Genomic DNA, 18,655 nt, shown 5'->3' on the forward strand with positions numbered 1-18,655 from the left:
GCTATGTCCACCATTACTTATTGATATGGACGGGGGGGGGGGGGACGTCCTGCATGTCTTATCTGCGTGAGCGATAAAGCTATTCAAATTAGAATACCCATATCCTTTATGATATTCTGTTCTAGATCAGTTTAGCATCCCCAGCGCTGCGTCATATTCCCTAATTATCATTTTCGATTTCCTTTGTGCAGCTAAAACCACACCTCCATCTCTTCTCCATACTGCATATACTTCCATTTGGTTTGTCAAATACGAATCCTTCAGGCGTGTCTAAGAAAGTAAGTTCTATCCCCCCTAATAATTGAAACAGTTCCTTTGCCTTTATAAATCCATCCATTCTCAGTGTGGTTGTCATATTTTCCGAAGATTTCTGTCTACATGTAGACATTCTGATCCCTTTTCCAGCAAATCGCTTTTGTGTGTTCAAAGGATTCTCTGCTTCATATGGTTTCGAATTCATTTTCAATAGATTTGGCATATCAGCTAATTTGCCGTGCAATACAGTCTGCTGTGGCAGAAGTTTCCTATACCGACCTTGCCGAATTAAGTTACAATTAAATCAATTAATTCACTATTATATTCTATGAAATTTGTAAAAAAAAATTAGTGGGATACAAAATTAATAGTTGCGATCACTTTTCAGTCACCTGCCCCCAGAAGCATCAAAAGGACAATCGTTCATAATATTACTAAGGTAAGTTCATAATATTTTCTTATGCTTTCATCAAGAATGAAAATTGTATAACTTAGAAAACGAAAGAATTACCATTCATTTTAACTAAAATTACAACAATAATACTAAGTTCATATATAAAGAGGTTTTATCATCTGTGTTCTCAAAGTAGACCTAATACATAAGTGCTTAAAAATTTTCAGTTCTTTCTCTTTTCTTTATATCTTTCACTTGGCAACAATCTTAATTCATGACCATTTCTTCAAGGCTGAGCCCCAAGCTCATCTTGATAATAATATTCACCCAGGAAATGGAAGTCTTCATTTAGAAAACATGTGTTGTCCACGATGAATTCTGTCTAACCTGTATGTATTCATTGTACTTTAACGGCTACTTTTGCCACAAAAGACATGAACTCAGTAAAATTATTGCTTTTAAGGGATACTCCGGGCTGAGGATATTTATATCTAAATAAACAGAGTAAAATTCACAGAGCAAAATTTCATCAAAATCGGATGACAAACAACGAATTTATTAAATTGTAAAGGTTTGCGTTATTCCTGTGAAACAGTTCTAGGCATGTCTTCAATAGGTGGGCTGGTGTGTTTACATCCCCACATTATTTTTTCTTATGTTATTACATGAAATCATAATTGTTTCTTGTAAATGATGTGTCTCCATTATGATAAAATAAGTTGCAGCAAGAAATAACTAATGCACTTAATCCGTTGTCAATCCAATTGCTTTAGTTCTTGGTAGAAAAAAAATCTGAATAAAACTTATTTTATAATAAAATACGAAAGAATAAGCGGACATAATTATGACATCATCAGCCCACATAAATGTATATTCATGAAGACATGCCCAGAACTGTTTCACCGGAATAATGCAAGTCTTTGAAATTGAATAACTTCGTTATTTGGTATCCGATTTTAAAGACATTTTCAGCATTTTGCTCTGAATTTTACTATATTAACATAATCAACTTTGCTTTTAATAATATCATTTCTAACTTCTGCATCAAGGCACATCTTCTACTCGAATATTGCATTGTCACAGCAAATGATTCAGTCGTTTTGGAGCAGCTAGGAAATATCTACATCTTGACAAATACATCTAGGGATGTTTCATTAGAACAATGAAGGTCCAAACTCTTCTCATTCTCTGTTGGGCCATCTCAGTTTGCTATTGCGACAACCCAGACCCAACACCAGCAGTAACATACATGCCTCCATGGACCAGTAAGTTTGAATTCATCTTTTACAACAAAATTAGGCCTACCAATACGGAAATAAGACGTTGATCATTTTTGTAACACAAACTACGAGGTAACGTAATGCGTATTAGGGTAACCCATGGCCATAGCCAGGATTTTTCTATGAGGGGGTTCCGAATTATAAAGAGTTAACTGTTTATTTTATGATCCGTTTTGTTTCCTCGCAAGACGAATCCATTTTCGCAAATAGGGGGGGGGTGGAGAAATATTCATCTACATTTCCCCCGATCGGTCGCTTGAATGCAAGGACATGCTAATTTTTTTAATGAATTTTTAATAATGTATGTATTTTGAAAAATAAAAAAACGTACAGACCGATTTTGGTAATGGTGATCAAGATGAGTAAGTAACTTAGATCTCAACAACGCGGGCGCAAAGCGTGAGCTGAGATTTGTAGTATACTGAACTGAAAACGGGAAAAGGCATGTTAGGACTTTTTGCAGTGACTCATGGAGAATTAGGTACATATCTCATCAACCAAATGATGCGAAAATAATGAATATTATGTTTGATATTCTAATGTGAAAACTTTACATTCTAAGCATTTTTGTACCAATATCCAGGCCTGTTATCTTAAGAAACAATTGTTGTTGCGAGCGAGAAGCACGAGCTGAAATCTGTAATATACTGACCCGAAAACATGAAAAGGGACTTGTTTAGAACTGTTTGCAGTGACTCATGCGAAGGATACATATCTCACTAACAATTTTTTTCTTCATTATTATTTCACAGGCCGATTAAAAAGGCTCTTTTAAAAACAACATAAATACAGTATAAACATTTCAAACAACAATGTAGAGCAGCTCATCACAGAATATATAGATGTTCCATAATGCATTGAGGTAAAACAAAGTACATGTTAACTAGTGATTACAGTGAAAAGGGAAAATAAAAGAATGTGTTCTAAAAATAATGGAGGCTTGTGAGGCACACCTAAAAAGGCCTATAGGCCTGCAGGTAAGGTAGCCTAAAGAAGAAACAATAGCTAAAGGTAAAAGAGAAAAACACAGGGTTAGAGCAGGAAGCTGAAAAAAGGTACAAGTAAAGTGGAGAAAGAAGAGTCAGGAGAAAGGTAAAAGGGAAAGTGAAAGATAGGAGAGAAGTGAATAAAATGAGCTCCAAAGTAGAAAAGATGAGCAAGAGACAGTGGATAAAAATAATGCAAGCGCTAAGTGCGAGAGGATTTTTTTATATTCTGATCTGAAAGCTTGAAATTCTAAGCATTTTTTGTACTAATGATCAGGATGAACAATTGATGCGAGCGCGAAGTGCGAGCTAAAATATTTCGCTCTGAAAAAACTGACACTTAGCGGACGTTTTAAATAAAGAAGAAGATCCAACAAACAATTTGAAACGCGAGCTTTCTAGGTTTAAGCCTAAAAACAGGACGTTCTATTTATTCTTTTTAATCATGAAAAGGATGGGTGTCTCGCTAAAGGACTGGTTTGAGCGCAAAGCGCGTGCTGAAAATTTTAGTATTTAAATCTGAAAATTCGGAAATTATAAGCACGCTTTTGCATAAAGAACGAGCTCCGTATCTCAGTAAACAAATTAATGTGAGCGAGAAGATCGAGTTAATATAGTTAAGCACTGTTCAACATCTAGGACCATTGTGAAGAGGACTTTTTTTGTTACTATAAATGATGAAAGCACGAAATGGCGAGCTGAATTTTGGTGAGGGATTTAGATTTAAGAACGGATTATTCTAAGCACCTGTTGTAATCACGTATAGGATGAGTATTTGACTAAGAGAACTGCATGCACAGCGAATGCAAAGTGCTGATAATTATTGATAGGCTTATACTGACCTGAAAAAAGGACATTTCAAAGACTGTTAATTGGAGTTCAAGAATGGGATATATCTTGCTAATCAAATAATACGAGAGCGCATCGAGAGCTGAACAATTAATTTTTTTATTTTCAGCACTTTTGTAAGCACGAACAGGATGTGTAATTGCGTGATTGCATATTTCACTGAAACAAAATTATGATACCCGAATCGCCTGCAGAATAATTTGTGCACATTGACTTAAAATCTAGATTTTTAAATCCTTTTTAATATACCCTTCCTCCTCTCCTTTTGTTTCTGGGGGGGGGGGGTGGCTGTTGGCAAGCGGCGGGGTTCCGCAGAACCCAGGCAACCTTGGTTACGCCTTGTAACACTTACAGAAATTGCACTTGAATTATAAAGAACTGTAATTAGGAGGCATTTCCATCTACAAAAAAACAAGAATATCCCCAGAACTAACCACTTGGAAATTATAATTTCTTTATTATTATTGTTATTTTTGGCGTCACTTGGACCTGGGAGGCGAAAATCGAACTGAATCACTATAACCCGCATGTTTCTCCTTCCGATATAACTGATTGGGAGGGGGAGTGCAGTTGGATTACTATACGTCGGGTATATAATTTTATGTATATAACAACAATATAATTCTGATATAACTTTCTTTTCTGGAAAGGATCTTTTGTATGTTCTTACTAGATTGTATTAAGATTTAAATCGTAATGATTTATATTTTCAAAAGTTTCGTTTAAATTTGGGTTGTTGTTTTACAAAGACCGATCGGAGATATCTGACAGAAATTTTTTAAAATAAATTCGAAGAATTATTAGAAAGATTTCATTCTTGAAAAGTAAGTAAGTACACACTTAGAAAAAAAATGCACAAAGGGTGCAATCCTTTCCGAAAAAATGCTATATAGAGGGAGAAAATGCAAATTTTTCATCCTGGAAATTTGGAAGGTTGCAAGCTTTCACATTCGATAGTTTATATCTAAATGAAATATCCTCATTACCGTCCTAAACTGGCTCAGAACGGTCGAACCGGCTTTGGAAGCGAAACCAGTTCGGAATACCTCTTACAAGTAGTTTTGCCTCCAAAAAGTGTCTGGAGTACGCGCTCAAAGTGTGAAGATTGCTTCCCGAAGAATGGTTGTGTCCTCACGCTAAAACCAGTTTAACGAGGCAAAGCGATCTTCAAAACGATGTAGTCCAGGATAGAAGAGGCATAACATTTTTTTTATTATATATATATATATATGAAAGAAAGCCAAGCTCAGACTGGTTTGCAGTAGTTCAGGTATTTTATTCTATGAAAAACAGCCTCGCTGCAGAGACAAAGAATAATAAAAATACAATGTAAATATATATTGATAAAATAACATCATATGGCCCATGTACAACACTTATTCCATGTGATAACTTACAATTATTTCAATAAATAGTTTACACAATATGATGATTATAATTCTCAATATGACATTTCTTTATTCTTGCTTCACACATGTGGTTTGATAAAAATATACATTTATATCATCTATAACTAGACTGCAGTTTGGATAAAAATGCAAAACAAACAATTCCTGAATATTACACAATAAAAGACAGGTTTTATTGCAATACGATCCAATTAAAATAACTCACCGCCCACTACTCTCAATATCTCTAGGTTACTCTACTCTGGTAATTAGGCCTACAGTCATGACAGTGTAGATGCAAACATCCTCTATAGCGAGGTTGAGCTAAAGGGAAAAATAAAACAAACAACATCATGAAATGGATCTGATGGTAAGTGGGTTACATTAATGTAAAAACATTTATAAAATTCTTAACTTCAGAGGCATCAAATATGTCAGTTTACATATAAAATCATCCAGTAGGCATCAATAATTATTTAGTAAGATTAAAATACATGATTACACAAAGTTTACAAGTATACAGTAGTATAATAACAATAATAATTAACTCACTTGTACTTTGACTCAAACTGACACGGGGAAGACAACCTTCTTCTCCAAAAGCTCAATCTCTTCTGCCCTCTTCCCGCCAAATTTGTGCTCTAGCTGGCTTGAAAAGAAAGCCTTCTATACCTATTGGGGGTACATTATTGCTACCCCCAACTGACTCTTGATTGGTCAAGAGATCAACTCAGCCAAGTATATCCAGGGATGCTTAAATGCATACCTGAATACACTTTGAACAATAGCCATTGTTCACCAAACTACAGCAAATTTAAATAGCCTGATACAACCCAATAGGGGTAGCCAATTTCACATTACAACATATATATATATATATATATATATATAAGAAAGAAATGGATGAAGAGAACAATGGTAGGCGTAGCTTAAATCAAGGTTCCCCAGAGCTATCTACCCTTTGGAAAAATTGGTGATGCCGAAAAAATGTCTCTGCCGGGAATCGAACCCGGGCCCCCAGCTTTGAACGCCGGTGCCTTAACCACTAGACCACAGAGACGGTTAGTAGCTAGGGCGAGCCCGATCCGATTGACCGTCATAGACAGATTTTCGACACTATACCAATTATATATTCCTTTGTCGGGTGAAGGTGAGTTTTGAACAATGACAAGCCGCCATGCCTCAGCTGGATCAAAGCTATTGCTTCGATACAGTACACATATGGGAGAAGAAATACAAATGTGTAAAGTTATACATGTACAACAGCTTTTGGCAACTCTTTTTTATTTAAATATTGTAAAGAAATGGATGAAGAGAACAATGGTAGGCGTAGCTTAAATCAAGGTTCCCCAGAGCTATCTACCCTTTGGAAAAATTGGTGATGCCGAAAAAATGTCTCTGCCGGGAATCGAACCCGGCCCCCAGCTTTGAACGCCGGTGCCTTAACCACTAGACCACAGAGACGGTTAGTAGCTAGGGCGAGCCCGATCCGATTGACCGTCAGATAGACAGATTTTCGACACTATACCAATTATATATTCCTTTGTCGGGTGAAGGTGAGTTTTGAACAATGACAAGCCGCCATGCCTCAGCTGGATCAAAGCTATTGCTTCGATACAGTACACATATGGGAGAAGAAATACAAATGTGTAAAGTTATACATGTACAACAGCTTTTGGCAACTCTTTTTTATTTAAATATTGGAAAGAAATGGATGAAGAGAACAATGGTAGGCGTAGCTTAAATCAAGGTTCCCCAGAGCTATCTACCCTTTGGAAAAATTGGTGATGCCGAAAAAATGTCTCTGCCGGGAATCGAACCCGGGCCCCCAGCTTTGAACGCCGGTGCCTTAACCACTAGACCACAGAGACGGTTAGTAGCTAGGGCGAGCCCGATCCGATTGACCGTCATAGACAGATTTTCGACACTATACCAATTATATATTCCTTTGTCGGGTGAAGGTGAGTTTTGAACAATGACAAGCCGCCATGCCTCAGCTGGATCAAAGCTATTGCTTCGATACAGTACACATATGGGAGAAGAAATACAAATGTGTAAAGTTATACATGTACAACAGCTTTTGGCAACTCTTTTTTATTTAAATATTGTAAAGAAATGGATGAAGAGAACAATGGTAGGCGTAGCTTAAATCAAGGTTCCCCAGAGCTATCTACCCTTTGGAAAAATTGGTGATGCCGAAAAAATGTCTCTGCCGGGAATCGAACCCGGGCCCCCAGCTTTGAACGCCGGTGCCTTAACCACTAGACCACAGAGACGGTTAGTAGCTAGGGCGAGCCCGATCCGATTGACCGTCATAGACAGATTTTCGACACTATACCAATTATATATTCCTTTGTCGGGTGAAGGTGAGTTTTGAACAATGACAAGCCGCCATGCCTCAGCTGGATCAAAGCTATTGCTTCGATACAGTACACATATGGGAGAAGAAATACAAATGTGTAAAGTTATACATGTACAACAGCTTTTGGCAACTCTTTTTTATTTAAATATTGTAAAGAAATGGATGAAGAGAACAATGGTAGGCGTAGCTTAAATCAAGGTTCCCCAGAGCTATCTACCCTTTGGAAAAATTGGTGATGCCGAAAAAATGTCTCTGCCGGGAATCGAACCCGGGCCCCCAGCTTTGAACGCCGGTGCCTTAACCACTAGACCACAGAGACGGTTAGTAGCTAGGGCGAGCCCGATCCGATTGACCGTCAGATAGACAGATTTTCGACACTATACCAATTATATATTCCTTTGTCGGGTGAAGGTGAGTTTTGAACAATGACAAGCCGCCATGCCTCAGCTGGATCAAAGCTATTGCTTCGATACAGTACACATATGGGAGAAGAAATACAAATGTGTAAAGTTATACATGTACAACAGCTTTTGGCAACTCTTTTTTATTAAATATTGTAAAGAAATGGATGAAGAGAACAATGGTAGGCGTAGCTTAAATCAAGGTTCCCCAGAGCTATCTACCCTTTGGAAAAATTGGTGATGCCGAAAAAATGTCTCTGCCGGGAATCGAACCCGGGCCCCCAGCTTTGAACGCCGGTGCCTTAACCACTAGACCACAGAGACGGTTAGTAGCTAGGGCGAGCCCGATCCGATTGACCGTCATAGACAGATTTTCGACACTATACCAATTATATATTCCTTTGTCGGGTGAAGGTGAGTTTTGAACAATGACAAGCCGCCATGCCTCAGCTGGATCAAAGCTATTGCTTCGATACAGTACACATATGGGAGAAGAAATACAAATGTGTAAAGTTATACATGTACAACAGCTTTTGGCAACTCTTTTATTTAAATATTGTAAAGAAATGGATGAAGAGAACAATGGTAGGCGTAGCTTAAATCAAGGTTCCCCAGAGCTATCTACCCTTTGGAAAAATTGGTGATGCCGAAAAAATGTCTCTGCCGGAATCGAACCCGGCCCCCAGCTTTGAACGCCGGTGCCTTAACCACTAGACCACAGAGACGGTTAGTAGCTAGGGCGAGCCCGATCCGATTGACCGTCATAGACAGATTTTCGACACTATACCAATTATATATTCCTTTGTCGGGTGAAGGTGAGTTTGAACAATGACAAGCCGCCATGCCTCAGCTGGATCAAAGCTATTGCTTCGATACAGTACACATATGGGAGAAGAAATACAAATGTGTAAAGTTATACATGTACAACAGCTTTTGGCAACTCTTTTTTATTTAAATATTGGAAAGAAATGGATGAAGAGAACAATGGTAGGCGTAGCTTAAATCAAGGTTCCCCAGAGCTATCTACCCTTTGGAAAAATTGGTGATGCCGAAAAATATATATATATATATATATATAATATATATATATATATATATATATATACATATAAATATATACTATATCTTTTTACGATTTCTTGTCAATTAAAGGGTGCTGATTACGAATCTGAATGAGGCCACTCGTGTAACCTTGAGCATTTTCCGCAAATTGGCAAAATCCAATAAGGCCGCCAAAATATGCAAATTACGAATGAAAATAATAAAATTGTCCGCACATTGGCTATGAAATGCATGAAATTGTGTGGCAGAAGTGAAATACTCTGTGAAAAATAATTTTTGACAAAATGTTTGTTTTCCTGATATTCAAAATGGCCGCCATAGGATATGTACAAAATGAATAGGGAAGACTAATTTTCACAAAAATGAGCACTAAACTGCAATAAATCGCGATGTGTGAACGAAGTAATATATGCAAATCATTATTACTAACGAGATACATGGATATCATTGATTATTACAAATGGGAACATTGCGGTATTTTGATATCTAAAATAGCCGCCACTGGCCCAAACAGTATTGCGTACAATGGCAATGGGGGCCAAAAAAATGACAAGAGGGAGCACTAAAATGCAAATTATTAAGATTAAACGAGTGGAATACTGACAAAAAATAATTGTTAACGAAATATATTATTAATATGCCATGTATGTGATCAATTTTGTATTTTGATATTCAAAATGGCTGCCAAAGGCCCTAAAAGTATTATGCAAAATGAGAAAGAGGAGCAAAGAAATCGCAAGAGTGAGCACTAAAATGCATGTGATAAGTTAATGGGATACTGTCTAAAAAGTTATTTTCAAGTGAAATGCATCATTCAGGTTTCAAGATTGTGTTAAATACTGTATTTTGACTTTCAAAATGGCCGCCAGTGACATTAACAGTATTATGTACAAGGCAAAGTGGGAAACCAATATCCACTGCAGGAGCGAGCACAATAAATGCATAGTGATCTATGAGTAAAATATTGTCTGAAAGCACAATTTCTATTAAGATGTATCATTTATTCTGCCAGTTAGGTGATAAATACTGTTATTGGAAAGTCAAAATGGCCGCTACAGGCCTTTATGGTATTATGCACGATGTGAATGGGAACAAATTATTTCAACAGAATTTGGCTTTGCTTGGCCAAATGGTGGTGTATGAGTAAAATATTGTCTGAAAACAGACAGTACACAGGTTCGAATCCTGGCAGGTCCGCTTCCACGTTAATCTACTGGTTGCATTCATAGCAAAAATTTATATTTCATTTTTAAATTGTGCGAAATCGCACTATTGTGAAAAGAAGGAACAATGCATACTTAAAGGTGCCCTACGTGCCGCATGTTTTTTCACCCTTAAAGGTGCAATGTTTCATCCTTGTTTCTATGTGTGATAAAATTCCAAATTGACCTCATACGGAATGCTACAGTTATACAGTGCGTCCCAGAAAAAAACGAAACCGAGATTTAGCGATGATTTATCATAACTTAATCATTAATAAAATAGACAAATGACCTACCAATGTAAAGCTTAGAATCCCCTCTTTCGTCTGATATTACTTAGATTATTCTTCATTCACGCATGAGTGAGCACAAACAATTGGAAGAAATGATACCAAAAACTCATTTGGCGGGGGGTATCTGAATTTCAAAAAGAAAACAACATGCCTAAAAAGTTCAAAATCTGATACCTCATTCACAGAAAACGGTCAAGAAGTAAAAAAGTTATGCTCCCTCAAAACAATGCTTGTATTTCCATAATTTCATTAAATAAACGTGTTTTCACCGATTTCCCACAGAAGCTATCGCATGGTTAACAAAAGACTTAAAACGGACCGTCAGTGAGTTTGAACGCTAGCCTGTAAAACCTCTTCATTTTATAAAATTATTGAAATTCAAGCCTTATTTCAAACAGCCAGAACTTTGTTATTTCTCGACCATTTTCTGTAATTGAGGTATCAAATGAAAGAGCACATATTGAACTTTTAAAAAATGTATTTTTCTTTTTGAAACCCAGATACAGCCTGCCAAGAGACTTTTTGGTATCTCCTCTTCTAATTGTTTTTGCTTACTCATGCGTAAATGAGAAATAATCTAAGTAATTTCAGATGAAAGAAGAGATTCTAAGCTTTAAATTGGTAGGTCATTTGTCTATTTTATTAATGATTCAGTTATGATAAATCATCGATAAATCTCGATTTAGTTTTTTGTGGGACGCACTGTATGTAGTGACAACTTTTCGATTCTTTCCAGCAAACAAATGACTAAATTGTACTTTTTTTCAAAATTTTGCTCGGAATGGTATCCTTCGTTTATGGGGACATTTGAAATTATGCCATCTGTGATATATTTTGATTACTTTCCCGAAAGAAAAGTTGCCGAAGGAAGAACCATGAATTTCTGAACTCTGGTATAATATGACAAGTGAAATAATTATGTAATCACAACTGTCTGATGTAATTTGTCTCGGAGGCCGGGTATTGTAATACGACCATCATTATCATGTCATAGCAAATACTGGAAACAATTTTTCAATGAAACGAATAACTAAATATCTATACTGTAGATTGATGTCACGAAATAATTAATCATACAAAAACATAACTGCTGGAAAATAATGTCATTTTTTCCTCATTTCAATTAGGTACTTCGAACTCTGCCCAGGTAGTATTCTGCAACAATACACATTTCTGCCGCACAAGAAACCCTCCCTGCTTTGATGCCCCCGTTACAGAACACTTGGCTTGCTACTGCGATACACTATGTCTCATCTTCGACGATTGCTGTAACGATTATGAGGAGACGTGTCTTCTCGAATATGGAACCACTACTACATCGGCCACAGACGAACCTTCCGTTACTATAGATGTTGAAGATCTTTTGGGATTGCCTCTCGACAGGTATGAATGCAACACCATTTCATACGCTCCCAAGCCTTCTAATACAGGTTTTTGGGTAGTATCAAAATGTCTGCCTGGTAAAGACGAGACTTTGAAGTCCCAATGCGAAGACACCCTTCAGCTCCCTTCATCGAAAATGAGCGACGGCGAATTTAAAGCTAAATATGTACCCGTTACTTCTAACAAGACGAATGTGGCGTACAAAAATCAATTTTGTGCTCAATGCAATGATGATTATGGTGATGTGTACTGGTATCTTAAGATTGTTGACAACATCAATGCTAGTAAGGACTTAGGTAATTATGCACTAGAGAGAATGTTTTATCTGTATGTCGTGTCGTACAGGAGTGTAACGTGGTATCCTCCAAGCCATGTCTACACGAAGCTCATCAGAACATGTATCAATCTTGAGGTTACTGACCACGCTGACTGTGGAGATTCCTTCACAAAGCAAGAAGGAGATGACTGCAATAGTGTCACTGCTTATGTTCGAATAGATTATGCACGACCCGATCAAGAACATTTCGAAAAGTCATTTTGCCAGGGCTGTGAAACCAATAAAGCCTACGATGTCTTGTGCACCCAGGACATTCCTACTGCTTTGTATAAAGTAAATCAGAAAGAGACTGCATTAAAGGAACTGCATCTCGTGCCAATATCAGTCATTATTGACTTCATAGGCTCCTCTAAAGTCATCGAAATGGAGGAGAAACGGAGGAGATTGTAACTGAGTGTCCATCTGGACATGTGTACGACCCTAATGCAAATGTGTGTATACATCTATCGTGCTCCGAAGGATTTATCATGGCCATCGATACCTGTGTTCCAGAGATGGGTCCTCTCAACCAGTACTGTCCTGATCAAGTTCAAGAGTGGTCTTTGGAATTTCACCCTGATTCTCGACAATCATGCGAAGGCAAGTTCTCTTTATTACTGGGATGTCTCCAAGAGAAAGGTATTTCTGTAGATGTGATAAAAATCTTAGCAACCTATAGCAAATCATATTTACATTGCCACTACAACATTCTGGCGAACGTGTCTACGAATGAAAAAGATTCTAATTGGACAACACTAGATGACTACATGGTCCAGATAATTGCGACTCCAAAATCCCAGTTTTATGATCATTGTGTCATTCTTAATGCAGAAAGATATAAATCATGCAAGACCGCTCTTGAAGACCGTTGCACTATTCCGCTGCGTATATTTCCCCTAGGTGCCACTCAGTTCAGTCCAACCGGAGTGAAAAATTACTACGTCAATGAACTTGAAAAGTGGTATTCTGAGTACATGGCCATTGAACGAGTCACTTATAATGCAAACTACACCAAGGTGACATCTCTATTTGTTTGTACCGAGAATTTGCTCCATTGTCAGTTTGTGACACTTAATCAATCACTGTTCTCTGAAATTCGCAATGGAACCAAAGAAATTGAATACAAACCAACTGGTAGAATTTTCTCCCCAGGAGAATATTTACGAATTGATAATGGATACATCCGTGTTTGCAATTTCTTCGGCAACGTAAGAGTTGAGAACAAAACTTCTGTGACTACCTATATATCATTCTCTCTAAACCAATCTATTGTCAGCACCGTGGGTTGCTCACTGTCGCTCGTTGCGTTATTTCTGACTTTCCTAACGTATGTGCGCTTTCGAGCTTTGCGCCGATGCGTATGTAACAAGTTGATCATGTGCCTCTGTGTTGCTCTTTTCACTGGGCAATCATTGCTCCTCTTGGGTGGACTGACTAAATTCAACGTCACTCTCTGCACCGCAGTTTCATCGTTGACGCACTACACTTGGCTTGTGGCTTTTGCATTGACTTTCAGCTTAGCATACGACCTCAACCGCACCTTCGGCTCTAAGACGATCAGCCGAAGAAGCGAGAATGGATCAAAGATTCTCTTTATGTACCTCTCCAATTCATTCGGAACCCCACTTCTTGTCGTCATTCCTTGCCTGATCATCCAAATTCAGAAAAGAGAGACTGTTATTTACGGTCGTGATGGTATCTGTTGGCTTTCTGGATATGTTCCACTGATGCTATCATTTGGTGTTCCTGTGGCAATCACCCTGTGTCTCAACATGGTTCTCTTTGCCCACACAGTGTTCTCAATCTTCAAGGCCAAGCGTCTGTCAAGAAAACTACTCCTCCATCATCTGCGTAAGCCAACCTACACTGAAAATATGAAAGAGCTGCTCATCTACTTTAAGGTGACTATTCAATTGCTGTATTTGAAAACGTTATTATGCTGGATTGAATTGAATGTGCAGTCAAACACTATACAGTATTGTTCGACTATAATTATAATGATATTAAATATCATCATGTTTGATATAATACCGAGGAATTCGATTTGTACATGAAGAAAATATGATATAAAGATTTTGCAGGGAAGGGAAGTAGAAACATCGACACGCAACGATGTGTTGATATTAAACTCGGCCTGAAATCGATCGCTCCGAATCTTGATACAAATTATTAACCAAATACAATTTAATTAGAATTTTGGATCTACAATTCGCTTTTTTTTCTCATGCTATATTTAGAATCTAAACTAAAAATCGACTCTAAATTGGCCGATTGTTTATCGTTTAAAATAACGTAATAGGATCGGTTGGTCCGAAGTCGGTTTGCGTGCTTGTCCGTGCAATCAACAAAAAAGACGAGTTGAAAACGACAGGTTGTATGTCTTTGGAAGTAACATAATAACTTTCGTCGGTCTGGGCCCGTAATACAAAGGCAAGCGATTGATCGTATGCTTGATTTTCACGATTAAAATCATACATTGAACTCATCGCAATCATTCGTAAAAAGAAGGTGTTCTACGTTTGCTAAGCTTTGTATTACGGGCCCCTGGAGTTGATTTCACCGGTGAGGCTGTACGTAGCGCCCGGGGGGGGGGGCACTCGACCAAAAAAGTGGTGGGGGTGTGCCGCGGGCGAGACAAAAAACGGGGGCCTTGGAGCGGGCTTATTGTAAAAAGCAGGGTCCTCGGAACGGGCTTCGGAACGACAAATGTTTGTGAAAACGGGGGTCCTTGGAACGGATCGCCAGCGTGTGAGCGCGTATGCATCCCTACGGAACGGTCATGCACGTGCATGATGCAGCTAGCGCGGCCTCCGCCGGGGAGCTCTGCGGCCGCTTTTCACCAAAATTGCAGCTCATCCAACGCGATCGGAGCGGCGTAACGAAAAATATGCGAAGCTTTGGAGCGGATTTCTCTCTTCTTTTTTTGCGATAAGAAGAAAATGCTATGCCTTGGAGCGGCTTTCTTTGTTCTTTTTCTCAACAAGGCAAAAATGCTATGCCTTGGAACGGAAATTTGAGTGTAAAAATGGGGGTCCCCTCCGCGGCACATACCCACTATGCATTATATACTGAGTGCCCCCCCCCCCCCCCGGGACGTAGCGTTACAGTATTAGACCTTTTAGAACTCGGGCATTCACTCTCAATCCGTATATGCATGAAAACTTCTTCTCTTCAATAATTTTTCATTGTTAATACACTAGAGTGATCTATCTAACCATGGAGCTATAATAGCTCTATGATCTAACTTAATGGGTGAATAGATTAATTTTCGCTGGCTTTTTCTTTCAGATTTCGACTTTGATGGGATTTACGTGGGTGATTGGTTTTGTCGCCGCCTACGTTAGGACTCCGGTTGTCTGGTATATCTTCGTTGTCCTCAATTCCCTCCAAGGTACCTTCATCTTTGCGGCATTCATGTGCAATCTGCGAGTCTGGCAGCTGTGGATTAACGGAATGCCGACGAAATCTTCCTCCATCATGTCCATCCCAAAGTCGTCCAACGGCTGCGTGGAACCGGCTGCCAATGCGCTACATTATACCAGCACTGATGGGGAGGTTGTTCGTACCATCGAAAGTTATGAAAGCAAGACTGACAACGTTATAACACGAATGTGAAATGATCCGGAAAACAGTCTCTCCACACACCGGGAACCTTAATGTCATGAACAAAGAGGACGAGGGGACAACTGCCCCTGTGGCATTTCAAGCGATAAAATTTAAGAGAGAAGAATTAAGAAAAAAATGTGAAAAAATGTTCCTTGACCAAGTCAGAAGTGTCAATTTGATATCAGTCTATAAAAAGAGAACAATAACCATATGCACTGACGTCATTGCGCCGCCGTCTTTTACCTTGTATGCGTTGGTGATCTGCAGCTGGCGCATCTCTGACAACTCTGTTTACGTGTATCCCTATATACTTATATACCGTGTTTATTGTGATCGGATTTTGCATCGGCTCGCGGTTCTTAATCGGCAATTTGCACCACCAAAGAAGTAGGTTCAGAACCGCGAGCCGATGCAGAATCAGCTTTTTTACTACGTGTAAACAGAAAGCCGCTTCTGCATCGGCAATTGGTGCACATTTCATTTACTGTAAGATTATGATCGTTCTTGTAAGCGCACGTATCCAGCGTTGTCTTTATTATGACGTATATTGTTGGTGTGCGTATCATTTCAGGTTTTTGCCATGCATGCGAGCCAATTTGGAGCCAATTATGCACCGCAAGCTGTACAATATAGCTGTGCAATATAAACCAAACGCCGATTCTGCATCGGCTTTTGGTTCTGAACCAAAAGCCGATCACATATGTAAACACGGTATAAGTGAAGGTGCTATGTGATTGTGCGTAAGGTATACCGTTAAGATAATAGAAACCTCTAGAAAGGCTACGATATTCTACAAGTATAATATGCTGTTTTGTGGGTAACTACACTTTAAAGGTCAAGCCCACCCCCAGAATAATGTTGATTTGAATCAAAGAAGCATAAGGCTAAAAATTGGAAATCGGATATGATACCCCAATTTTTCAAAACAGTTCTATGCACAAGTCAGTGGTATGCAATGAGACAGTCGATGATGTCCCCCACTCATTATCGCTTTTGTTTTTTATTCTTTGAATTATACAATATATCAAGTTTCACAGATTTGGCAATAACGACCAACTTGACTGAAGTAAACATGTTAAACAATGGAAGTTCCACATGTTTAAGGAGGAATAAATCTTTGTTTCACACGACAACGAGGAATTACACATAATGAAACAGAAAAGAAATGGTGAGTGGTATCATCAGCACCCTGATTTGCAAACCGACCAGGATGCGCATATATTGTTTTGTGAAAATAAGCAAAAATTTGAAATGTCATAACTTTCTTATTTTACATCCGATTTCGATGAAATTATCAATGTTATGCTTGTTGGATTTTCCTCTGTTTACCCAATTTAACTTTTTTTTGGGGGGGGTGGACTTGTCCTTAAACCACTGACTTTGGCAGTACTCCCAAGACAAATGGAAATATGCGGAATGTTTTCCTTTCTCAACATGTACTTTCATATTTATAAGTAATGTCTATGCATAAGACATTATGTAAACCAAGAATCTAGTCTTAATTTTCACACACTGCTAGTATTCATTTTAACTGTAGCAAAATATCATTATCTGTAAATATGATGATCAGCCATGATGTATGTACTGCACACTTCTCAGAATGAGGCGGGGCTCGACGTGATATGAACGAAAGATAAAAAAAAAAGAAAGTGAAACCGCTTTGTACATGCAGCTCCATGTCTTATTCGTTAAGCTTTGTATGAAGTATTAAATCAGTTTTAACACACAATGTATACTAATGATATAATCAATTATATTTGATGCCATTTCAAGCTTCTACAAACATGGATTTTTGTTGGCAATTTTTTGTCCGCTCCTGTGAAGCCAAATCACTTGTTACGAGAGACTGAACATAGTTCGACAAGGGGTATAACTGGATGGGATGGGATCCTCAATATTGATTTTGAAGATAGCTTTTGGATGAGACAAATGACGAAGTTATATGGGGATAGATGATGAATTCAGTATTTCATAGGGACTTTGGCATTTAATGTCCCCTATCTCTGACCCAGTGATGACCAGTCACCAGGCAGCTCAAAGGAAATATGTGACAGGTCACATGATATGACAAATTCCACATGAGTGGACGAAAGTTTGCCTTAAAAACTCCAAGTTGGTAGTAGCTTCATCTTCGTTTTATATATCTTATGCGATCATCCACAAATGAAATAATTCTTCTGTTATTGAAAAGCTGATGCAAAAATAAATGTGATGCTTAAACATGTTAATGGTGTACGATAGTCGTGCTTTCTCACGATTGCGTGGCGGTGCATGGGTAAAAGAAGAAAACTTATTTTGAAAAAGACGCGCCTTGAATTGAACCGGAAATCGTAAGAAGAGGTCACACTATACTAAGCCGGATCCGAAATGAAGGTATTGTTTAACGAAAACATTTATCTATTTCCTTTTTATTGTCATATTTCTTACATAGTATATTGCCTTGTATTGATTTGTATGTTATATTTGTGTAATATGTTGAGTCGAAATGAAATAAATAGGAAACTTGAAAGTTTAGAATTATGTTAGGCAAATGCTTATTCTGATTTTTCTTGCAGATTGGAGAAAAAAAATTCACGTGCTGACTCCAGATTTTCTGGAAAATTACAAAAGTAAAATTTTATTGTGTAATGACTATTGTTTGTTTCGACTAATCGGATAGTATGAACAGTAAACATTGTACATGGTTACAGAGACAGCGAAAATAAATGCTAGTCATCATGTTCATGTTAGTTTTATTCTTAAAATGTGATTTCAAATTACACGACTGGACGCATTTGCATGCCCGCGGCTTGACACATAGCATCACAAATGTATTCTAACAGAATGTGCAATAGCTGTCTATATTATTAGGAGCATTTGAATGTCTGTCAAAATGCTG

General features: G+C 38.1%; 1 protein-coding gene and 1 long non-coding RNA gene across 4 annotated transcripts; one reads left to right on the plus strand and one right to left on the minus strand.

Moving 5' to 3' along the window:
• The first annotated feature begins 232 nt into the window (after nucleotides 1-232).
• On the plus strand, nucleotides 233-17,062 carry LOC121425508. Of its 2 annotated transcripts, XM_041621586.1 has the most exons (4): nucleotides 233-694; nucleotides 1,699-1,914; nucleotides 11,600-14,072; nucleotides 15,460-17,062. In XM_041621586.1, the coding sequence occupies exons 3-4, from the start codon at nucleotides 12,660-12,662 to the stop codon at nucleotides 15,784-15,786; spliced, it is 1,740 nt and encodes a 579-aa protein (XP_041477520.1). In that variant the 5' UTR covers nucleotides 233-694; nucleotides 1,699-1,914; nucleotides 11,600-12,659; the 3' UTR covers nucleotides 15,787-17,062. The 2 variants fall into 2 exon arrangements, with proteins under 2 accessions (XP_041477520.1, XP_041477528.1); XM_041621594.1 differs by lacking the exons at nucleotides 233-694; nucleotides 1,699-1,914 and having other exon boundaries at nucleotides 11,351-14,072.
• LOC121425525 lies at nucleotides 4,990-6,019 on the minus strand. 2 transcript variants are annotated; one of them, XR_005971502.1, is made up of 3 exons: nucleotides 5,705-6,019; nucleotides 5,379-5,476; nucleotides 4,990-5,062 (listed from the first exon to the last, which is right to left on the minus strand). It is a non-coding gene; the product is annotated as an uncharacterized LOC121425525 (long non-coding RNA). The 2 variants fall into 2 exon arrangements; XR_005971501.1 differs by lacking the exon at nucleotides 4,990-5,062 and having other exon boundaries at nucleotides 5,378-5,476.
• Nucleotides 17,063-18,655: the final 1,593 nt, after the last annotated feature.

The sequence above is a fragment of the Lytechinus variegatus genome, chromosome 1, assembly GCF_018143015.1.
Source record: "Lytechinus variegatus isolate NC3 chromosome 1, Lvar_3.0, whole genome shotgun sequence".
Taxonomy (NCBI): domain Eukaryota; kingdom Metazoa; phylum Echinodermata; class Echinoidea; order Temnopleuroida; family Toxopneustidae; genus Lytechinus; species Lytechinus variegatus.